The sequence below is a fragment of the Molossus molossus genome, unplaced genomic scaffold, assembly GCF_014108415.1.
Source record: "Molossus molossus isolate mMolMol1 unplaced genomic scaffold, mMolMol1.p scaffold_m16_p_10, whole genome shotgun sequence".
In the NCBI taxonomy this organism is placed as follows: Eukaryota; Metazoa; Chordata; class Mammalia; order Chiroptera; family Molossidae; genus Molossus; species Molossus molossus.
Genome location: NW_023425345.1, coordinates 88,411,952 through 88,436,538, shown reverse-complemented (window position 1 = coordinate 88,436,538; position 24,587 = coordinate 88,411,952). Strand labels below are relative to the sequence as shown.

Sequence of the window (24,587 nt, the reverse complement as noted above, 5' to 3'; positions counted from 1 at the left end):
TAGCATGTTAAGGGACATCACAGATCCTACAAAACATATACAGGATGGGGTAAAAGTAGGTGTACAATTATTTGTATGGAAAATAATACAGTAATAAATAATGATACAAGAATAAACTCTGTGTTTCATGTACTCACAACCTAACACCTACTTTTGCCCCACCCTGTATGTACACATAACATAGCATTTAACTATATTTCTTTTTTAGTTTTTTCATCTCTCTCCATGTCTTCTCTCTAACCATCTGACTGTGTTTGATATGGTCCCTACTTACTTGATATTCCTTCATATCACTTAACCAGTAAATATTTATAGATTATTTCTAGGGACTTTGGAATTCTTCAGCTTTATTAAGTATTTTATGCTATAAATGTTTTCCATAGGCAAGATAATTAACTACATAACATTTTTTTCTTTTTTATATGATATTACTGAAGGGTATAACATACTATCTTGTAGTTTGTTGCTTTTCTCTATGCTTATGGTAACTATTATGTTTCTGTTGAAATTCACAAAAGAAAATGGCATATAATAATTTGGGGAAATTGTTTTCTATAAGTCTGTAGAAGAGAAGCTTTCTCTAGCACAGGAAGACTTGATTTCAAACAGAAATCAAATTGGAAACCAAAATAAATTGATTCAAGAACTGAAGACTGCCAAGGCTGCTCTGGAGCAAGACGCAGCAAGGAAAGAGCAGCAGCTAAAGGAGCAGTGTGCAGCACTACAAGATATCCAGAAAGAAAAGGTATTTCCTTGCTGACTAATCTGGAATCTTAGAGTTGCGATGGCCATTGAGATCATCCAGTCAAAACTCTTACTGTCAATAGAGCATCACCTTTATTTTCAACAGTCTCTCAGATGGGCTTTTAGTTTCTGATAAAATGGTTTTGGTCATTGGAATTTTAATTCTAGGAAGTGCTTCTTTCACTTCTATCCATTTTTGTTACTGCTATTTTTAGTTTTACAAACAAATCTAGTTTTCTATCCATGGACTCTTGGTTATTCAAAATCATGTATTATGGCACTCAGCTATTTCTCACATAACATGCTGCCCTCTAGATGTGTGAATGAAATAACAAAAGGTCTGGAAATAATTCTTCAGCTTGTTAAAATTCCTAAAATTAAGAACCAGATTTTTCTTTTCTTTTCTTTTTTTTAATTAATTTATTTTTTTTTAATCCTCATCCGAGGACATTTTTCCATTTTTTGTACAGACAGAGTGGGAGGGAGAGAGAGGAAGGGAGAGAGCAGGAAACATCGATGTGAAAGGGACACATCGAGTGGCTGCCACCCGCACGACCAACCAGGGCCGGGGACAAACTGCAACCGAGGTACATGCCCTTAGCGGGAACCGAACCCGGGTCTCTCCGGACCGCAGGCGGACGCTCCAACCGCTGAGCCAAACCGGCCAGGGCGAGAACCAGATTTTTCTAAGGGAAGTATGAGTGTGTTTCATATAAATGATGCTAAGTTACAAAGTTTAAAGCATTGTATTAAATGACCAGTACATTTAAAAATCAAAATTCTGTATGAAAGAGAAATGTAGATCTAGGGAACATTTTTTGGCTTCATAACTGAAATCATATATTTCCATCATCTGATAGGATAGTGTTCTGAAGTGTACCGTTCCTGAAGTGCTTGGTATTTGTAAATTGTGCAATTCCTGAAATTCTCTTTAGTTAAAAAAATTAGAGGATTTTGTGTGTGTGTGTGGGGGGGGGGGGGTGAGGCTGGTAAAGTTGGAATGAATTCATGATTTGTGCTTCAAGTTTAGAAAATTCTGACAAAACTAATAGTTTTATAGGCCTTTAATTGCAAGGGCTGTAGATTAGTCAGATCTTGTTTTAGTTTACCTCTAACTCTAATAGATTATTTAACATCTCTAAACTTTTTTTTGTTTACCTATAAAATGAGGATTAAAAAAGCTGCCTCATATAGGGATTGAATTAGATAATATATAATACTCCTGGCTTGGGTGCCTTATGTAAGGATAGTGATAGTAGTAGTAATAATAAGAATATTAATAAGAGTGATAGTTTCGGCTAAATTTTATAGTATTTTTACTTGGCCAGTCATTATTTATTTTACAGTACTAACTCTAACTTTTTAATCCTTATAATAATCTTGTATTTCACATTGTATAAATAAGGACACAGGCAAGAGAAGGTAATTTACTCATGTTAACTTAGGTAGAGAGGGGCAGAAACAGTGTCATAAATAGTAGCAGTCATTTTGATTATATTATCAGTTAAGTATTTATTTTAAAGTTATTTTTAAATCATTTTTCTACAGTCACTGAAAGAAAAAGAGCTAGTAAATGAAAAATCTAAATTGGCAGAGATAGAAGAAATTAAGTGTAGACAAGAAAAAGAAATTGCTAAACTAAGTGAAGAACTCAAGTCCCACAAGCAAGAAAGCATGCAGGTATGTTAAGATAATTATTATTCTTTCTTCAACATTGTATTACTGTTGTTTAAATTTAAACATATATATATATTTATTTATTTATTGAGAACCTACTATGTATGTACCAGGCACATTGGTTTGTTGCTTTTGACAAATACTCTTGCTCTCAAGAGTACTCTTGTGTTGCATAATATCTGTACACATATTGAAACTATGTTACTTTTGTTTTCAGGTTAATGAATAAAGCAAAGTAACCCTAAAAGTTTAGATTTTATTAAAATGGTAATCAAGAGAGCTATTGATTTAGAAAATTATGCTTGTAGACAGTAAGCTTCAAAATATATAAGAATTTAGAATTACAATTTTAAGGAATTCTATTTTTTCAATTGTTGTCCTCCTAAAATTCTTTAATACTCTCTTGAATATTTTTCCTATCATAAGCAAAGCTAGGGTGCTATTTAAAGAAACTGATTGTTATAATGTGTTCTGGAAAATGTTATTTATTTTCTTAGAGAAAGATTAGATTCTCTCTTGAGTGCTCTCATAATAACTGTTACATCTATCAGTATATTTACAATTTTGCTTTATAATTATCTCTATATTACGTCATTAGGTTCTTCCAGACTGTGGTTTCCTTAAAGCAGTGAGTGTACATAGTTCATCTTTGTGTAAATCTTCAGAGCCTAACACAGTGTGTGATGCCTAAATGGTGACCGATAAACACTTGCTAAGTGAATAAAGGGAAATAGAGGGTAGAAAATTTTCACATAATTTTATCAAAACATATGTATGCAAAGTATCACTTGAATTTAAATGATTGTTGAACAGGAAGTAAATAATCTTGCATATTTTAATTTTTTGTTAATCCTCACCCAAGGATATTTTTTTCCCATTGATTTTTAGAGTTGATGGGAGGGAAGAAGAGAGGGAGAGAGAGAGAGAGAGAGAGAGAGAGAGAGAGAGAGAGAGAGAAATATCAGTGTAGGAAGACACATTGATCGGTTGCCTCCCACACGTCTTTGACTAGAGCTGGGGATTGAACCTGCAACCCAGATTCTTGCCCTTGACGAAAAATTGAACCCTTGACCCTTTTGTGCCTGGACCGACACTCTAATCACTGGGCTACACTGACCAGGACAATCTTGCATATTTTTAAACAATTGTTTGAAATACTGAATTTTAAGAATCTCATTAGAGAAGAGGCTAAAACTCATGTTTGTGTATTTTGTTGTGATGAGTTGCATAAATTTCAGCTATATTTTGAAATATTTTCTATAAAGGATGATTTATTTTTGGCCTCTTTAACTAGGAGGTAACAAATCTCAAGGATGCCAAACAGCTTTTGATTCAGCAAAAATTAGAGCTTCAAGGAAAAATAGATTCCCTAAAGGCAAACCTTGAACAGGAGAAGAAGAATCAGCAAATACTAAAAGAGCAGGTGAAAAAGGAAGAAGATGAGCTGAAGACAAAATTTATTGAGAAGGAAGCTAAACTGGTCAGTAAATTAATAGTGGGAAGTGTGTTTTGTAATTGATTTTGTAAATCAATCCAGTAAGAGAGAATTTTCCTACCTAGAAGGTGTGATTGGAATGTTCACCTAACATTTTAATTTTTGTTTAAGAAAAGAGATCTGATTTGTTTAAATAGCTAAGATATGATTGGAAATACTTTATTTTGTAATTTTATTTTGGTTTATATAGATGAAAATCCAATAAAACATGACCGAAAAAACTATAAACACTTTTAGTGCCAGAAAAAACCCACAACTATGTAGATTGAGGTAAATGACTTGAATGCTAATCATGTTCAACTCATTTGTTTGGTCAACATGAATGTTGATAAAGGGGAATGTAAACTTCCATTTAAAATCATGATGATCAAAGTCTGCGTTTCCCTCCCCACGCTGTGCATGCCAAATGGGAAGCATCTGGCTTTCCTTTGTTGAAATAAGTCCAAATATCCTCAGATAACTTGACCGCTGAATGTTTTCGTTGAAGAACTGCAATTTCAAATTCACAGTGATTCAAAAAGTTTGTACTGGTGTTTGGAAGGTTGATAGAGTCGAAAGGATTTACGTGGAATTTGAGACATACTAAAATGCTAGCTTTGTTTGCAGGGCTCTTTGCTGTCCCTAACTGTGTGTTCTTCCCTGCTCTGTGGAAAAGAGGAAAACCTTCAATTGTTCTACTTTATCTTGTAAGAGGCTTGCTGACCATCATTTCAGCATTATGGCCTTTGAGGCAATTCAAATTAAACAGATGTTTGTGGAACCGATTTTATTAGTGTATAATGAAATATGTTCTCCTGCCTGTTTTCCTGAAGAAGTAATATTATTTATGTTGCCAATATTTTAAATTCAATAACCAACTTAAATTTATTTTGCACTACTTTTTGTAATAGTTTTTTTCCTCATTGTTTTTCCTTTTCTCAGCATTCTGAAATAAAAGAAAAAGAAGTTGGCCTGAAGAAGCATGAAGAAAACGAAGCTAAACTCGCCCTGCAGGTCACAGCACTGAGCGAGAACCTGGGCACCGTGAAGAAGGAGTGGCAGGCCGGCCAGCGCAGGGCCAGCGAGCTGGAGCAGCAGGCCGACGAGCTGCGGGGTGAGATCGCAGTGTTGGAGGCCACGGTCCAGAATAACCAAGACGAGAGGAGAGCGCTGCTGGAAAGGTGACCGGTACCTAGTAACTGGTGTAGTTTTATGCTAGGCGAGAAAAAGATGGCCACATTCCACATTAAAAAATCCTCACCTGAGGATATGTTTTTCATTGATTTTAGAGAGAGTAGGGGGAAGGAAGGGGTGGGGCGAGAGTGAGAGGAACATGGATCAGTTGTCTCCTGTATGCACCCCAACCGGGGTCTAACCCCAACCTGGACGCGTGCCCTGGAAATCCAAGAACCTGCAGCCTGTCAGTGTAGGGGACCATGCCCCAACCCACCGAGCCTCACCAGCCAGGGCACACTCCATGTACTTTAAAATAAAAGAAGAGTCTTGAGAAAACCATATGGCTTCTATAGGAATTTAAGTAGCTATTTAACGAATTTTTTTTTTTAATTTATCTTTGTTACAGATGTTTCTCCTTTTTCCCCCATTGACACCCTCCTCCCAATCCTGCCCCCCCCCAGCATTGTTGTCTATGCAAACATGTATAGAAGTTCTGTGGTTTATCTATTTAACTAATTCTTAAAACAATTAGATTATTGAAATTAATGTTTTCTATTTAAGGTTCATAAAGTAGTTCATTATCTGTGTTCTAGAATGGACTTTAATGACTTTTTAAAAAATTAAATACCTTTTTGCAATCTATTCTAGATGTCTTAAAAGTGAAGGTGAAATAGAAAAGCTTCAAACCAAAGTACTAGAGATGCAAAGAAAGCTGGATAATACAACCGCGGCGGTGCAGGAGCTGGGCAGAGAGAATCAGTCCCTGCAAGTAAGTCCCTGGAGCGGGAGGCGTCACTGAGTCCAGCTTCCACCTCCTAGTGAAAACATATTTTCAGCCTTTAAAAAAAATCTCGTGTATTTAATAAATACTCTTGAGTGGCTGCTACCTATGTAGCAGTATTATAGAATGTTATGGTTAATTAAATATGAGAGACCCCAGGGATAGAGAGCCATGTCATTCATGAATTGTCAGTATTTGGAAAATTCAAGAGCAGCGAGCAATAGATGAGTTGCTATGTGTTGAAGAAGTGATGCGAATGTGTGCTCAGAGTCCCAAGGAAGGATTGGTCATTAGAGTTAGAATGGATGGAAAATCACCAAAGATTAGGGAATAAAATGCGATTTACTTTATCCATCTATCTATCATTCAGACTTAAGAATGTAGCAACTTTTGACAATGGAAGTTGACCAAAGTAGTTCTGATTTTTAAAATTTTATCCCATGGTTGTATATAGTCAAAATTTTATGAAACTCAGGCACCCAATTAGAAAGTAGTCATCATTCTCTAAAAAGTTGAATATTATAATGTATTGAAACTTTATTTTTAATAGATCAAACATACGCAAGCATTGAACAGAAAGTGGGCTGAAGATAATGAAGTACAAAACTGTATGGCCTGTGGGAAGGGCTTTTCAGTAACAGTGAGACGGGTAAATGATTTTACTCATATTGCTACAGTTCTGGATTTTGTTCCTCAGCGACAATTAATGTTTGAACCATCAGAATGAATTTTGACAGATTCAAACAAGTTTTCATTTTTTGGTTAATTTACAACTACATAGAATAATTAAATTTCACGCAGTTTAGTTTCTGGTTAGCATGTGTGTTTTAATTTTAGTTTTAAATTCAGTTGTTGTCTTCTTACTGAGTTATTCTCTGGAATAATCATTTTCTGAATCAGTGCACCAATATTAAACTCATATGTTTTAGTCATCACTGTGTTCTTTTAAAGGAAGAGAAAACAGAGTTAAAACAACTTATTCTAAACTTATAATATCATCATGTGATGTTGCAAGTTTATATTCCTGTTGAAGAAATGCCTGAAACATTTGGCAAACAGTAATAGCTTTTCACCTGTTGGAGGTGCTTTATTAACACTTTGAAAGATTTCTCGTTTCTTTTGAAAATTCCACGATAAAATCCGTATAAAATGTTAGCATACCATATGATTAATAGGAAGCATTCAATTTATCTAAGGGATGAAACTGACATACTAAAATACTATTAAATATACTAATCACTCAAAAGTTAATGCCTTCACAGTGCAGTTTGCAGTATTCTTATAGTCTCACAATGCTTTTGATGTCATTTCTATGCTTAAAATTGTTTAATTTTTGTCATCTACAGCATCACTGCAGACACTGTGGGAATATCTTCTGTGCTGAGTGTTCGGCCAAAAATGCCTTAACTCCTTATTCCAAGAAGCCTGTTCGTGTCTGTGATACATGTTTCAATGACTTGCAAGGATAATGGGTTATTGCAACTTCAGAGTAATATTACACTAACATTAGATTTTTAATAAATGTACTTAATAGGGGTCTTGGACTACTATTTGATTTGGACAGTGGTTGCAATATTAAACCAAATTAGAATTCGTATATTTTAGAATGCTATCAATATCAAGTAAAATTCTTCTATTTTTGTGAGACTTGGGCTTATCTTTCATTACTTTTTTCCATTTAACTCCTGGAACAGCTTTCATGCTAAGTTTAGAATTAGCCAATGAAATGTAAATAAACTTTGGACAGAATATAGCAATGTATTTTTTTAAATATAATTTCATTGTTCACAGATGACATGATTACACTTCCATAAACTTACTTCTTTCTCCCAAATTGAGTGTACAGAAATGTACATGGATGATATCACATTATATATGTTGCATAGTAACACATTAAATACAGTAAATATTCTCTTTCTGAAGTTATGCACAGAGCTATAAAACTTTATGACTATTTTTTTTATATATAGGTCTATACCTTAGTTACATTGTTATGTTATAAATTTACTACTCAAGTGTTGTAAACAAATTTTATATTGAAATATGTATGAACCATGGATTCAAAATTGTTTTTGCTTTAACAATACTGATTAGATTCTCTTGGGTGGGTTATAGGAAAACCTCTGGAAAAATCAGTTTGCTTACTTTGTGATTATCCTGGGATTATGTTTTAAAGATTAGAGTTAATTTTTCTTTTTCTTTTTCACTCTCAATTTTAAACTCCAAATTATTCTCTGTTAAGAATTCTACAAAGCTTCCACCCTTACCAGGTTGGAAGATGAATAACAGAGATTGTCTAATGATCCTGTTCTCAGTTTCGTGTAAGTGGGAAGTATTCTGAGATTAGCCTTCCTAGCATCCCCTCATTTAGTCTCTGCAGCATCTTCAGGAATGGGCTTGCTTTTCCAGTGGATCTGCGTCTTACCTTTATTGGTTTAATCTTCCCAAGTACAGCTCAGCTTCACTGTAATTATTTTATAATTTTTGCATCTTAAAGCCAATAACTGATGTTGTTATAGTCTTATCCGTGAAATAAAAGTGCAAAATGGTAAGGGGACATTAAATATTCTACTTTATATTTTCTTCTCACCTAATAATAAGGAACATTTTTTTTTTTTTTCAAATTGTGAACTAAAGTTAAAGTTAAAATGGTTCAGAATTTAGGTTCCATATTAACTGGTAAATTGTTTGACTTTGCAAAAATAATGCTGTGAAATTCCCCTGAAGGAATAGCTGAGAGCAGAGTTGCACTAGGAACAAATGTGTTTAGGGATCCCAGGGCTGCGGTCAGACCTAAAACAGACGGCTAGTGGAGGATAATTCAAAGTTAACTTATTTGTTTACTGAGCAATGGAATTGAACCTTAAATTATCATAGTCTTACTGATTTGGAAAACATCTAAAGAGGGAAGTCATTGATATTGGTTTATTACTTTTTCAAGAGAAGTAAAGTTATGCATTTGTTCAGTGCAGTTATTTGGTGGCAATAGTAATGGGAAAGGATGTGAGTTAATATTTTATTTACAATAAGTCATTTATAATGTACACTTTAAAATATCATGCTAAAATGAAATTATGTTTATGTTATGCCTACAATACATATAAACTAAGAGATTGATTGCCACATATTCATTTAATCATTAAAAAAAAAGCATTTAAGTAAACCCTGTTGTAAGTAGCTTTTAAGGACCCTGATTGAAGCCCTGGACTTAGATACACATATAACCTTTAGCATATATAATGAAGAAATACATAGCTCTTCATTAAAAAATAACACTTGGATAATATAAATCAAGCTAAAATTATTTATGTATTTTCATATACGTATAAATCCTTTCAAATACTCTTAATTCTATACTTTTACAGATAAAGGACTTAGTAATGTATTGGAAAAAATAGGTATTCACAGAACCACTGTTTATTCTTTCTAAAATAATAAAACTTCATGAGAATTCCTCTGGATTTGTTCTCTTCATCTCCTAATTGGGTGCACTGAAGGCCTTTTCTCTTATTTCCCTGCCCACATATTAAAGAAAAGTGTGGGGACAACAAATCAAACCATATGTGTCTGAGCGATTTTCTACTTTTCAATTACTTAGCCTCATTTCATGGGGCCTGAATAATTTACCATAGGCTATTGTACTAATAATATTAGAAATGAAACTTAATACTTTTGTTGTTAACTTTCACCAATTTAAGGTGTTTGAAAACAAAAATTAAAGGGTTTTTCTTTTTCTTTTAATTAAAGTCATCTTCTGAGTCCTTATCGGCTCTACAGTTTAGATGTCTGCGGGTACTGTTCATCAGTGAGTGAGTAAGTGTGGGGTCCCAGCCCTCGGCTCTAATGCACAGCGTATGAACATCACGCGGCAGTAAACTCCAACCCCCAGCGCAGAAGTGTGACCTAAAATCGAGTCTTGCTGGGTTAGTGTATAGTAAACTCTATCTATGGACTTCTTTTAATGTAAAAAAGACAAAGCTGCTGGTATGGGATTTGTTCGTTTTGAGAAAAAAAAAAAAAAGAGGGAAACAAACACGAAAACCTCAAAGCAGTGTACAAATAACATTTTGTTCAACTACCTCTTAATGTGGAATTAGCTGGGTTAATAGTTTCCTCACAGTAATGTTAAATAGTAACTGCCAAATTTGTTAGTTTCCCATCTCTTAAAAATGGCTTTATGATTATTTTATAGTTTTGAGAATTTTAAATTCACTTTTTTTAATGTTGCATTTGCATAAAAATGTTTAGCTTTTAAGTGGAGAGCAAATTATGATCTTATATTTTGATATTCATGACCTATTTGACTGTAGCAGTTTTTTTTAATGCACTTTGGCTATAAAACCATGAATGACTTGATCTATAAGATTTAAATGTGCCGTCAATTTAGTATTCCTAGACATGAGTGTGCTGAGTGGTATTCTATAATTACAATGTGCCACACGTTCGCGGGTCTTAATTGCCCTTTGCCTGAATTTTAACGATCAATTTGTTATTGTTGCAGATGTGAATATTGTGCATAAGCTTACTAAATTTATGTAAAATTGTGTAAAATAGAATTGGAAATAGCTAAGTTCTTCCAGTGTAGGAGTAATGAATTTATTGTAACATGTTGCAGTTATGTATTCGACATTCTGTACTTCTTTGAACTGGATCACATATTCATATCTTCTGTAGATACTTTTGCATGAATATTTTCTTGTTTAGTTTTTGGATTCATTATTTGTATTGTGTTTACTACTTGTGATCATGTTGTTGTGCCTTATTTTGTGAGAGAGTTTAGCTCAGTAAATACTGTAATTTCTAAACTCAGTGATTGGAAGGTTATTGATTATAAATGTAACTGATAAATTACATGACAGCATTTAAATCTGTATAATGATCAATGGAAGGATCCTTATTGAATGTTGCTTTTGTTTTTTTAATATGTTAAAGATGATATTAAAAAACATTTCTTTCTAGTAGATGTATTCTATGACTATAAATTATTTTGTTTAAAAAGAGAGAGCAAGATATTAATCATTTTGCATTGATTTATTTACAGAAAGTTAGAACTTTGCACTTGGATATAGACAGTGGGCATGCTTTAATGTTCAACTTAGAAAATAATTAAGTTTATAATTTGAAGAAAAGTTACTGATGCCATTTTGCTTGAAACATTCCCTTTTCATTCCATGCATCATTGTGGAGAATTAACAAAACTAAAAAAATATCAAACAATATTAAATTAATTTCTTCTTTCATTGTATATCTAAGGTTAATACACAGGTGACTTCTTTTTTTTCCTGGCTGCCAAACAAAATTGTTTAAAAATGTATCTTTACTGTTGAAGGTATTACCGCTGTCCCCCTCCCCCCCCATTCTAATATGCTTACCTCTGGAGAGTTTACCTTGTCTACCCTCAAGCACCGAATATATTACAATATTAGACATGTCCTTTTGTGAGCTTTATAGAATTCCAGTTTAAGTATATAGCATATTTTTTCTTTAAGTTTTATTTTCCTGTGATAAGAACACTTAACATGAGATCTACCCTTATGGCCTCTTTTTAAGTGTACAGATCTCTAGAACTTACTCACTGTGCTTGACTGAAACTTTATGCCTGTTGATTAGCAACTACCCATTTCTCTCTCTTTCCCTGGCAATCACCATTTCATGCTTTGATCCTATGAATTTTACTATTATTAAATACCTCATATAAGTGGAATCATACAGTATTTGTCTTTTTTGTGACTGGCTTATTTCACTTAGCATAATGTTCTCAAGGTTCATCCATGTTGCTGCATATTACAGAATTTTCTTCTTTTTAAAAGCTGAATAGAATTCCATTTTACATGTATACCCCATTTTCTTTATCCATTCATCTGTCAGTGGACATTAAGGCTTTTCCCACATCTTGGCTACTGTGAATAGTGCTGCAGTAAGCATAGGAGTGTTAACATTTTTTTGTATATAGCATATTCTTAAACTATTTTACACTCTTGATGTTAATTTAGTCCCTCTCTACTTTAATGGTATTTTAAGGAGAAACTGGTCCTTTATACATATGATTACGTGGTTACTGGACTCATGGGACAAAAGGAATCTTGAGAGACTGCCTACTCCTAGTCCATTGTCCTCCTAAATCAGCTTGTATCCAAAAATCCCCGCAAGATGATTGTTCATTTCTTTTTCTAAAACAAAAACATATGATTTTGGCCATCCATTTCCGCCCCCTAAATCTCCTCTTGCATAAAAGTCTATATGGTTTTGTCCTGAACATAAATTGCTTTCAATCTCATCTGGGTCCCATCTCTAGATATTCACTTGAAGTCTGTTCTCTCCTTTGTCTTTTTTCTTCTCTCATTTCTTCTTAGCCTTTAACAGTAATTATTGCTTTCCAGATTTTCCTTTTATTTTCACTCGCTCCTACAAATGTCTGTCATCATTACCCAAGTCCTGCGGCCCTCCATTCAACAGTGCCTGGTGCTGGCACAGGGGCCTGTGTGCCGCCCTTCCTGCTCCGCCCGGTTTGCAGGGGGGCTGACCTTTTCCTCCCAGCACTGCCTGTGCACACGCCTTCCCTGAGCACCGTCCTCTCTGGCCCACTCTCCAGCTTACAGAGACCGGGTAAGATATCATTTGTCTTGCAGCCCAAATTGATCAATTTGCATTTTGGAAATTGCACAAGACAACCACGGCTGAAATTGAAATGGGTGGGTTTCCATGTGCTATAATCTGACCATAAGAACTAGTTCCTTAGATACAGTTAATAGGACATCCCACCATGATAATGTAATAATTCAAGCTGCCTTTCTTAATAAAAATTCTAATGAAATTTCAAGTCCTGCCACGTAAAACTCAGTGGCTGTACTGTGGTGAAACACACACAGCCCATCCTGCTCGAAACCAGAATGTACGTTTACGACACTCTCCGTCAGTCTTCAAAAAATGAGGTTTAGAGAAAGATATTTGACTATTCCTAAGAAAACGTCCCATGTGAAAGTGTTCACGTGTGAAACTGGAACAGCAATATTTACTTTTCCTTTTTAAAAGAGTGGAATTTAGTCTTTTGGACCTTCTATTTCCAAGTTAGAGTATTATAAAGTATACCTGAGCTAAGTAAACTGTTGGAGAATCGGAATTTGAAATCTTCCACTAAAATGTAGACTTTATGTATCACTTAACATATTGAAAGAGACACTTTGTATCGAAAGAATTATCATTGTGTGTGAGGCAGGACTATAAAGCAGTCAGACTGATCCACAAGCCATGTAGGAAAGTTGGTTTCATTATAGATAGATCCAAGGAGGAGGCCAGAATTCATATCGGACACACATGTCGTCTCCCTCCTGCCACTCCATTTATCTGATCCCTCTACAAATGAGAACACACCATACTCGCTCCTCTTGTAAGCCTGACAGAAACATTTAGGGAGTCTGGACATCAGTATACACTTGACAAGAAACTCCCAGTTCAAATTTGTCGCAGTCATCTTTCCTCTTTACTGAGGATGCTCTTCGCGCAAATTCTCAAATTCCGGAACTCCTTGAAAAGGCACACGTCCTTCTAGCCCATCACTAAGTGTTACAAAAGTTTGAAAGAATACCTTAATCCCTCATTTCTTAAAAAGGTGGTTTTAGGTCCCTAAATTTCAGAGGATTCTGCAGGTGACGTGAATAAAGATATCTTCTGGGTGTCCCGAGTCTTGGTGAAGTTAGAGATTGCCGCTGCAATTTGTGCCATCCATGTTTTCTGTAAAAAACAAAACCAAAACCACTATATCACACACACACACACACACACACACGGAGAGAGAGAGAGAGAGAGAGAGAGAGAGAAAGAGAAGAATGGAGAAGAAGAATGTTAACCTGACAAATTTTCACACTTGGATTACTGTTTTCCTTTGTATTTATTGACTTGCTCTTTAAAAGCGAGGACTAATGAAACATTTGCATGTTTCCCATCTTCTTTCTTACATCTAATATATCATCAGTCTCACTCATTACACATGGAAATGCAAATGGATTAAATGAGTATGGTACGCGAGTGGGATAAAGAGTTGTGAGGAATCAAGGAACCGTAATAATCAATGACTAACTAGAGTATAAATAGTGTGAATGTTGAATTTCTGTTGGGTGTGGTATAATTTGAAAACCAGACTGAGGGAGATGACCCAGGAAAATGGAGTCCTTAAGAAGAATGCAATATTGCATCTATTGTCCGGCCACCCTGCTGCTGTGACGGACCTTCTGAGACGGAAACTAGAGCCAGGCAGCTGGTTGTCAGCTCCATCGCTGTCAAAACAGCGGCGTTATTTTCAAAGGTCGAAGAGCAGACTAGACATGGTTTATGACTGCGGCAGCCCCTCACTTAAGTTGACATTAAGTTATGTGGCTTGCTGGGACTTTGGAAGTGGATTGGAGCACCTTAAAAGCCAATCATGCAACCCAAAGCAGCCCTTCCCCCATTTCATACAGAGACAGCAGGGCTCAGAGTCCTGGAGCTTCTGCTGCAGGAGAACATGAGGGAGGCTGTGTCAATTCTGTGAGTGCGAGGTGTCACCGCGAGGCTGCTGAGCACGACACGGACCAGACGTCCACAGTCCTCCCGCCTCCTGCCCTTCCCAAAGCGGGTGAGGGAAATACGCACACCTTTCCATTCCCCTTTCCTGAAGAGACTTGGGGTGAGGTTTTCCCTTATGTCAAGTTTGAGGAGTCAGAATCTACAAAATTGAAATACATACTTTGATGTTTTCCGTCTGGGCTTGTAATAAGAACGCTGCTATGCACTGTCGATACCGGTTTTCATGTTGAATAAGGAAGGCGTTTCTCAGCCCGAAGACTAGGAAAAGATGACAAAGACAAAAAGCCAAATCATTTATTATGGAATCCAAATAGCGTCCCAGTGCTTCTCTAAGAAACTAGAGTTGTGTGTGTGTGTGTGTGTGTGTGTGTGTGTGTGCTTTAATGAATGTGGGAGGGTTTTGTAGATTACAAAACAAAATCTGATTCCAAGACCAAGACTTCACTACCATGTCCAAATAGAGTCCATTAAATCAGAAAACCCTTTCTTCATTCCCTAACAACTTCTGAGGCTTGAAGAAATGTGAATACGCCCTGGCCGGTTTGGCTCAGCGGTTAGAGTGTAGGCCCGCCGACCAGTGAGTCGCAGGATTGATTCCGGTCAAGGGCACGTACCTCAGTTGCTGTTTGTCCCAGGCTGGCCCTGGTTGGGTTGTGTGGAGGCAACCAGTCGATGTGGCTCTATCACGTCGATGTTTCTCTCTGTGTGTCTCCCTCCTCCCACTCTATCTGATAATAAGTAGAAAAATATCCTTGTGAGGAAAATATCCGGGTGAGGAATAAAAAAAAAAAAACCAAACAACAAGAAATGCGATGATCGCTGGGGATGGAAAGTGGGCTCCTTTTGAGGGAAGAAGCTTCTCGTGTTGGGTGGATTTTGTGTGTGTAAAAGATAGATAATAGCTCTGGCCTGATTGGCTCAGTGGTTAGAGCGTAGGCCCATGGACCAGAGAATCCCAGGTTCGGTTCCCGCTAAGGGCATGTACCTTGGTTACAGTTTGTCTCTGGCCCCGGTTGGGGTCGTGTGGGTGGCAACCACTCAATGTGTCTCTCTCACGTTGATGTTTCTCTCTCTCTCTCTTCTCCCCTCTCTCCCTCCCACTCTTTCTGAAGATAAATGCAAAAATGTCCTTGGGTAAGGATTAAAAACTATCTATCTATATAAAATATTATATATATAATAAAAATGTGGCAAACGATGGGGTGATTGTTTCTTTTGAGACTCCCACCATTCTTTTTAAAAATGTTTTCTTTATTTCTGTATTTAAAAGGAAGCCACATCAAAACAAGAGTTAGAAACAAATTATGATGTGGCAAAAATACAAAACCACCTGAATGCTTCAGAACAGGGTTGAGAAAGCCAAAAAGTGTAAAACAAAGCACCCGCCGAAGGATGTGAAATGTAACACAAAACAGAAAGAAACCGATGTGGGCCTGTTTTCTGTTTGCAAGAGAAACGTCCTGTCCTGTCCCAGCTGCTGTCAAAGTGACAGGAGCTCGTGGGAGAGCAGACGCCTGTCCCGGAGCCGGCGCTCCTGAAAGAAACGTTTCTTCTGTGAATTATGAATGCAACCCCAAGAATAAAGTTCTGCACCTGTACATCCTCTCCGTAGTTGATTCACGTTTAGAAAAAAATCAAAACATCAAATCAGGGTGCGTCCTGGTCACGCCAAGCGTGCAGAAAGGCCCCAGGAGAGCACTTTTTCCCGGGCTGATGGCCCGGCGGCTGCTTGTCCGCCACCGTTATTTCTAGCTGGAGTCTGTGGCTTTAACTCAGACTCACTGAGGCAGCTTGCGCCTCCCTTCAGGATCGAAGCGAATGCAAGGTTTTTGTTTTCTTAACTGCGAGAACGAGTCCAGTATCACAAGTTACACCCATAACAGCCTAAACCTCTTAGCTGCGAAATCCTACCACAAGCAAGCCTGCCCCGGTGGGGAAATCCCGTCCAGCGTCTATGAGGTCAGAGCACTAACCCTACTCAAATGGCTTTCTGGGCCCAAAAGGCTGGGGCTGTGTGTGCTTTACTCTCTGGGTTTTCTCCGTATAAATTCCTTGTCGCAAGTGAGGCTTTAAATAGCAGGTGGTTTTTCTTGGCTAGCTTTTGGAATCCATTTTCCTCAAAAATGGTTAACTGTGGCTCAGTTATTGAGGGTGTCCCTCCTTTGTTTGGTTTGCAATGTGGGCACGAGGGACTGTAGAAGCCAAAGGACCTGGTATGCTTAGGCTCGGAAAGTAAAATGAAGAGATAATATGTGGTCAGGAGAAGCTCTCTTTCCCCCTGACATTCTACCAGAATAATTAATAATAATGAATATAACAACTGACACCATTTATAAACACTTTGTACTGGACACTGTGCTGTTTCTCTCTCTCATACTATTTTCTTTATTTCTTTTCTTTTTTTTAATCCTCACCCGAGGACATTTTTGCATTCATCTTCAGATAGAGCGGGAGGGAGGGAGGAAGAGAAAGAGAGAAACATCGATGTGAGAGAGACACATCGAAGGGTCAACCGAGGCATGTGTCCTTTGCGGGAACCAAACCCGGGTCTCTCTGGACCGCGGGCCGACGCTCTAACCGCTGAGCCATACCGGCCAGGGCTATTTTTTTCCTTTTTGAATCATTTAAACCATACAGCAACCGTGTAAGAGAGGTCAGCTAATTCCTACTTAGAAATGAGGACACAGATTTAGATGAACCCTCCCAAGGTCATGCAGCAAATGCTCTGGCCAGGTCTCTGTCACTCCAAAGCTCAGTCTCCTCTCTTCTCACCTTGACTCTCTCCGTCTACAGCTATTCTGCCTCATCCACTGTATCCGAAGAGTCAAAATAATAGACCAGAGGAATGAGGAAAATATTTTTGCAGAAGAAACAAGAGATGGTAGTGACAAAGCAAAAAATAACAAACAAATGGTGGAAGTCTTTTTGAAAAGGTAGTGTTCTTGTTTTTAAAAAAGAAAAAGGAATCGGAGAAGAACAGACACCTCCCAGGGTAGTCCAGTGATGTCAGATTTCCCGTAGGTCCAGTCTGGCCAGTTCTTAAAGCCACAGGGTTGTGGTTCAACCGAGCCCAGCCGCTTCCACTCATCCGCAGGGGGTCCTGGCAGCTCCTCCCCAGCCCTTCATCATGCCACAGCCTTCTGCTACGGCCACTGCAGTGAGGGGATGCATTCACGGCCTCGGATGCCCTCCGATAGGACATTTCCCCCCACGAAAAATAACCAAACAAAGAAAAGGAAGCAATTTCTGGGCTTCACACTGAGTGTCTCCATCTACACGCTCTGAGCTGGGAGGAGGTGCACATCAGGTTGGGGGTGCACTCACAGGCAAAGGCTTTGCTCCCCTGAGATGCCCCATTCTAGGCATCTCTCTGGCTATGCAGACTTGGCCTGTGTATATGGTGACTGGTCCGGGCGGGGTCAGCTGCAAGAGGCCTCAGGGCCGGGAGGCACACAGTTCAGCTCGTCTTCGCCAGAGTAGGAAGAACAGTCAAAGGAGGTGGGAGGCTCCGGTTCTGGATGCAGGAGCCCCCTTGTGGGGAAGGAAGTCTGCATCCATTCACACATTAACATATGTACCACATTGAAATATGTAACTTAGTTGTGGACCATAATGATGGAAATGTTTGCTATTATTATTGTTTTGTTTGTGTATTCATGCCTTCATTCATTCATTCATTCATTCATTCACTGTGCAGTGTTGTTCTGTGTGTATAAGTCCTCCTACGCTAGTAACTGATGCTTTGGGCTTGGCTGCTGGGGTGGGAATTGAGGGGAATGGGTAGTGCGCCCTCTTTCCCTGCTCCTCACTTGGGACAGAAAGGCTGTCCCCTCCTGCCTGGCTGCAGCTGGTCTCCCAGGAGCCTGTACCCAAGGCGAATGACCGCCTGCGTCCTCCTGAACACCCCAGCACAGAAGGGACTAAAGTGTCCTGAGTCCCTTGAGTGCCAGCGCTTTCATGACAGGATTCACTGGTCTCCCATTGTTCTGAGAGCTCCCCACAAAAAGGGGCTCCCAGCCCTGGCCGGCTTGGCTCAGCAGTTAGAGCATCTGCCTGCGGATCAGAGAAACCCGGGTTCGGTTCCCGCTACGGGCACGTACCTCGGTTGCAGTTTGTCCCCGGCCCTGGTTGGGTCGTGCGGGTGGCAGCCACTTGATGTGTCCCTTTCACATCAATGTTTCTCTCTCTCTTTCCCCCTCCCTCCCACTCTATCTGAACAAAATATGGAAAAGTGTCCTCGGGCGAGGATAAAAAAATAAAGGGGGGGGGGCGCCCACGCAGTGCCTGGTTCTCAGTAAACACTCAGGAAATGCTTGAAAAATGAATAACTATTTCTGACCTATACATAGGACATATATGTGTGTATGTATTATTTCTGGCATATGTCTTTCTAGGTAGCTGTTGTGATAAAATATCGGAGGCTTGCATAGCATTTTGTGGTGTACCAGTGATCTATCAATAGCAATGATACTAATAGTGGTTGTACAACAGCAACACTAATCCTAGCTATCATATATTGAGTGCTTTACAGGCCTTATTTCATCCAATGCTCATTGCAACCCACTGACGTTGATATTATTATCCCTAGTTTACCAAGGGGGATCTGAGGCACAGAAAAGTCAAGTGCCTTGCCTACGGTCACACAGCTAGCAAGTGGCAGCCGGGTCATCCCAGCATGGAGACCAGGTCCAACACCATTTCCAGAACTAACTTGAAGAGTGAGTGATACATAGCCGCAGAGGGAGTCAGTGCTTTCTCTTACGAAGGCTTGAATTGGATGTATGTGCTGTTACCAAAAGAGTCTCATGTAAAATTCTGCAACGGTGAGGAGATGAGCTGAGTAATGAAAGCGGACACATACCTGGTTCGTGGAGTGGGTCGGTACTTTGGACCACCAATCTATCCAGCGGGATGGGCTGATCCAGCACTGTGCACGAACCACCCTCTTTGATTACTGTCTGCAGCTCAGGAGTTAGTGAGGGACACATGATACCTGTGTCCAAGCCTCCAGCTTTCTGAAATCAAAGAGGAAAATCATGCAGTAAAGAGGACATCAGTATTGGTGCAGATCCCTGAATGGACTTTGAGAAACAACTGCTTGAAATTCAGCTACTACTCTTTCTGGATCTTGAGAATCATTTCCCCAAAGTACATGGTGATTTAAAGCCTAGTGTTTCTGATACCCAGGTTTAATTACCTGAGTAAAGTATGTGTGATGTCTATAATTGGGAGACATTTTAATGCCATCACATCCGTGGGAAGCTGTTCATGTCCAGTATCTCTCTCTAGTGCTGAATGAGATGGATGAGAAAGGGAGCCTCCTTTTGGCCAACTCTGTCCATGAATCTAATCCTAATTTCTGAACAGACGTTCCATGCTCTGTAATTTGTAAATAATTGAAATTGTTTGGAATATAAAAAATACTGAATTTTTTTTTAAAAGGGTGTCAAAGATTGTGATTTGCATGACATAATAGTGTTCATTAAATTGCAAAGATAAATTTAAAACATAACATTCCTATTTTTTCCCCAAAACAGAAAAGTGAAACCCAGTGTCTTCTCTGGATTGTTTCTTTTGTGCCTATGAAGTCAACAAACGTCTCCAGACAGTAGACAGAGGAATTAAAGCAGATAATAGTCCTTATACAGGAATCCAGTTGTGAAGCTTGAAACCAGACTATCACCTTACAATAAATCGATACGGGCTGCCGCTGATTCACGTACCCAGTTTGGAGCTATTATTTGACAAGAAGGTAGGCTGTGCTTCGTGTCCACGTGTTTGAACGGGATATTTGTCAGAGCCTGACTTGTTCGGAATGCCTGTCCGGGTAGCTTATGAGAGAAGGCCATTTAAGTTCCAAAACTGCGATTCTTCATATACTCAAATATCCACTTCCTTCTCAATGACCACTCAACTATTTATAGACTGATCAGTGGGCATCTGTTTTATTGCCTAAGGAGCCTTCATTATTTAGCTCAACCAACCAACATGCCATCCAGAAGCTTAGGTTCTTAAAAGATTTGAGGTATCTGGTCTCATGATCTTGTATCTGTGTAAGGCTAGTTGTTTGGTAAAGAAGTGGGTGAATAAAACAACCTTAGACACCTCTGGCAGCTTACAACATTGCAGCTCCCCGGCCCCCAAGGGCAGGTGTCCAAGTGCCTTAGAGGAGGTCCCCGTCTAAGTATCACTCCCACCATTCAGGGGACAGACCATGAAATAGGAGATTAGACAGAAAGCCTTTAGTGGGCCACGATACCCATGGTTTAATTAGTAGCAACAACAATAGTGGCCACTAATATTTAACTAGTAGGGAAGATCCCTGTTCTTGGAAGAGATTCTGTGGCTTTAAACCCGAGTTGACTCATTTTGTCTGTAATGCCAGCTGCACATTTGTTTGCTTCTGCAGATCTTATATACAAGAGAGCAGGGCACCCTCCCACCTGCAGCCCCAAATCACTATTTTCCGGGAATGATGTGAGCTTTCAAATCAGAATGAACGGTGGATATCACCTTGCACATGGCAGCAGACATGCCATAGAGTCCCCACCCTGGTGGCTTTCACTGTGGACAACTGGATGATGAAAGAGTCAATACAGACAAAAGCATTCTCAGTTTATTTGCTCAGGCAGGTCAGAAATACAGCACTGTGGCTTCTGGGACTTACCTGAAAGTATACAGACTAAGTCATTCTAAAAATGTACACAGCCTTTGACATCCTTAAGGAATGTAACTTGCTGTCGTTATTGTTAATTTTCAGTTCAGAACTATCTGGCTGAAAAAGCCAATATTTTGTAATGTCTCCACTTTTTAGAGGGTGAATCCCAATGTGATGTGTAAAAATATTTTATATTTTGAACACAATTTGTTTGGAAATATTTCTAAACGTAGTTAGCAGACTTATTTAGAAATAGCAGCATTTTACCTTTTTGTTGCGCTTAGTTTTCGTAACTAAGAGGAAATCGTCAAAGAGAAACAGATAAACATCTAGGAATCTGGTACTTTCTGGGGAGAGAAAGAAGGTGAAATTGGGGCTGAAAATAGTAAGCAGGTGTTTGTTTTTGTTTTTAGAGAGAGGGAGGGAAAGAGAGAGAGAGGTAGAAACATCCATGAGAGAGGACGATTGGCCGCCTCCTGCGTGCCCTCCACTGGGGATCGGGCCCACAACCTGGGCATGTGTCCTGACCGGGAATCGAACTGGTAACCTCTTGGTGCAGGGGTCGACGCTCAGCCACTGAACCACACTAGCCAGGAGGTTTTTGTTTTTGAAACCAAAGAATCCCTTAGGAAACCAATGGAGCGGGCATCCTGGCCAGCAGGCTGGCAGCTCAGGGCGCTTCGATGGCGTGGGTCAGAAAACTTCATGACTGTTGCACTGATTTCTTCCTAAAGCAGAGACTTGGTGTGAGCTCGAGCTCATAGCTTTAAAAACCATATTTTTGATGCATTTCACATGGATGTAAGATAACTTGGATGACGTTTGTAACGGTTTCAGCTGAGCCTGAGACACACCTATCAACTAATTGAACTTATAGCGTTTTTGCCTCTTGACTTATCCGGTGGCCACTGGCAAAGGTATGCATTACCCAGAAAGGGGGCATGTTGTCACTGCTGTGGCCTGAATCGCGCCCCTTCCCCTACTCACATGTTGAAGTTCTAACCCCTCAGTGGGACTGTTTTTGGAATAAGGAAGTAATTAAGAATAAATGAACCCTGGCTGGTTTGGCTCAGTGGTTAGAGTGTCGGCCCAGCAGACCAAGGGGTCTCAGATTCCATTCCCAGGTCGGGGTGTGTCTCTCTCACATTGATGCTTCTCTAATCTCTCTCTCTCTCTCTCTCTCTCTCTCTCTCTCTCTCTCTCTCTCTCTCCCCCCACCCCCCCTTCCCTCCTTCTCTTCCACTCTCTCTAAAAATCAATGGGGAAAATATCCTTGGGTGAGGATTAACCAAACACAACAAAAAAGAATAAATGAAGGCGTGAGGGTGGAGCCCGATTCAGTGGGATCAGTGTCGTGAGAGAGGAGACACCAGAGGGAGCCCCGTGTGGACACGGAGGGGAGGCTGCCTGCAAGCTGGCAGAAAGCTCTCACCACAAAACGAGTTGGGCTGGCGGCCTGGTCTTGGACCTGCAGCCTCCAGAGCTGTGAGAGAAATTTCTGTTGTGTAAGCCACCCAGCCTGTGGGATCTTGTTATGGCGCCCCTAGCGGATTAAGACGGTCATTACAACTACTGGTTTCTCAGGTTTTACAAGTCTCGACACACGTTTAAGTATTCTTCATGTAGCTTTATACTTACAAACGTTTTTGATATAACCTTTGATAGTAACAGAAGGCAATTAGGCTTTTCTACTTTTCTCTAGGAGAGGAAAAGATTAGAATCAGTCATCCCCCTCTCTAACTTTACCACTTAGGAGTTAGAAAGAGAAATAATTAAATTTAAAGTGATTTCAGTGGAAAAGGCTGTCTGCGTGGAGGAGAATGTGCTAGATACTTAGTAATTATTTTTTAAAATCAGTGAATATTTTTTAATATTCTATTTATTTATTTATTATTTTAGAAGTTTTTTCTCATATACTTTTATCCCTGGAAATCAGGTGACGAATGTTAAATTAACAGAGAAAATATTTAGGATTCATTTCTATTTCCTCCCCTTCTTTAAGTTTAAAGAAAATATCCTTTAAGTTTAAAGGATATTTTTTCCATTGATTTTTAGAGAGAGTGGAAGAGAAGGAGGGAAGGAGAGAGAGAGAGAGAAATTAGGGAAACATCAATCTGAGAGAGACACAGCAATCTCTCCATATTTGCAGAGAGGAGAAATTGGATATTTTATTCAATCTTGAATTTTCCTCGAACATTTTTAAAACGTTATATTCCATCACTAGAGACTTTATTTTTGTTCAAATCAACCTGTGGCAAACACTGTTGATTGTCTCTCAAAAGAACATTCCCCTTCTTTGATAGTAATGGAATTTCTGAGTGTTAGTGGGTACAAGTTCACTGCAAATAAATACTGCATCTTCCAGCTTCCCTTGTAGCTAAATGTGACCAGGTGACTAAATTCTGACCAATGGCTAAGGAGCAAATGTGTGCAGCCTGTGAGACACACCCTTAAAGAGCAGGGCTCTGCTCACCTTCCCTTTTCTCTTCCCACCAGCTAGACAACCTGGTGACTCCTCTGGGACCACACAGAAGGAAGCACCCCGGGGAGGGCAGAAGAAAAAGACAAAAGAAAGCTGGGTCCCTAATCACACCAAGGAGGAGAGCAGTCACAGAAGTCTCATTTTACATGAGAGAGGGATAAACCGTTCTGTCTAAGTGATTGTCATCTTTCTCTGTCTCCAGTGGTCAAACCAATATCTTAACTAAAACAGACGTGTTAACCTCCAGGTGACCTTGAGCATGATACAGAACCTTCCCAAGTCTCGTATTTCTCACCTATAACTTAGGATTAAGTGTAACTTCTCTGCATGACTCCCTGGAAGGAGTAAATGGGTGAACAAGCCCTTTGCTGTAAAAGACCGGGCACATCTGTCCACATTCCCTAGCTGGCATTAGCTCGGTGGGGGTTACGTCCCAGCCTGACATCTAGAGCTGAAATAGAGCAGATCCTCAATCAATGTGGGTAGAATACAGAATTAGTGCCGGGCACTCCCCACCAGGTCTCACGCTCCCATACGTAGGAAACCTCACATCCCACAGCTTCTCACACTGGAGGTGCCCAGTCAAGGTTGTGTGTAGAAACGAATACATGAATGAATGCAAATCCTACTTTGGTCAGGCAGCCCTTTCTGATCATAGTATTTATCGAGCGCTGAGTCTGTGTCCACCGTTTTTTCAAGTGATTGCATATTCATTAGCTCTTTCAATCCTTACAGCGAAGTGTGGAGATGCTGTGAACGGGCCAAGGTTACACAGGCAGAAAAGGTGAGCCGGGAAGTAACTGGCTCACCTCCAGGGCTCGCTCTCCCGGCCCCTCCACCAGAGCCTGTATTCCCAGGCGGCTTCTGCCTCCAAGCCTTTCCTCCCGCCACACTCTTCATCTGGGAGGTCCTCCCTCATGCCCGTCCACTGACCCCCATCTTTCTGTCCCCACAATCCGTCGCCAGTCCCACGGACCACATAAAGCCCTCCCTGGGTACTCCGGCTTCACCGTCTCTCTTCTTTTCTGAATTT

General features: G+C 39.4%; 2 protein-coding genes across 5 annotated transcripts in view; one reads left to right on the top strand and one right to left on the bottom strand.

Moving 5' to 3' along the window:
• Nucleotides 1-8,448, top strand: part of EEA1 (early endosome antigen 1) — a 135,095-nt gene extending 126,647 nt beyond the window's left edge. For 3 of the 4 annotated variants that reach the window (XM_036252239.1, XM_036252238.1, XM_036252237.1), the window contains 7 exons: nucleotides 560-745; nucleotides 2,293-2,424; nucleotides 3,716-3,901; nucleotides 4,838-5,076; nucleotides 5,720-5,840; nucleotides 6,403-6,501; nucleotides 7,199-7,601. In XM_036252239.1, coding sequence (XP_036108132.1) covers nucleotides 560-745; nucleotides 2,293-2,424; nucleotides 3,716-3,901; nucleotides 4,838-5,076; nucleotides 5,720-5,840; nucleotides 6,403-6,501; nucleotides 7,199-7,321 — 1,086 coding nt within the window. In that variant the 3' untranslated portion in view covers nucleotides 7,322-7,601. Of the gene's footprint in view, nucleotides 1-559; nucleotides 746-2,292; nucleotides 2,425-3,715; nucleotides 3,902-4,837; nucleotides 5,077-5,719; nucleotides 5,841-6,402; nucleotides 6,502-7,198 lie in introns of all 4 variants that reach the window. The other variant, XM_036252240.1, reaches the window with a different exon arrangement.
• Nucleotides 8,449-13,475: 5,027 nt separating this feature from the next.
• The window catches only part of PLEKHG7 (pleckstrin homology and RhoGEF domain containing G7), a 41,261-nt gene continuing 30,149 nt past the window's right edge, over nucleotides 13,476-24,587 (bottom strand). The window contains exons 12-15 of the mRNA XM_036251551.1: nucleotides 21,340-21,419; nucleotides 19,276-19,429; nucleotides 14,575-14,672; nucleotides 13,476-13,583 (exon numbers count right to left, since the gene is read on the bottom strand). Coding sequence (XP_036107444.1) covers nucleotides 13,476-13,583; nucleotides 14,575-14,672; nucleotides 19,276-19,429; nucleotides 21,340-21,419 — 440 coding nt within the window. The remainder of the gene's footprint in view (nucleotides 13,584-14,574; nucleotides 14,673-19,275; nucleotides 19,430-21,339; nucleotides 21,420-24,587) is intronic.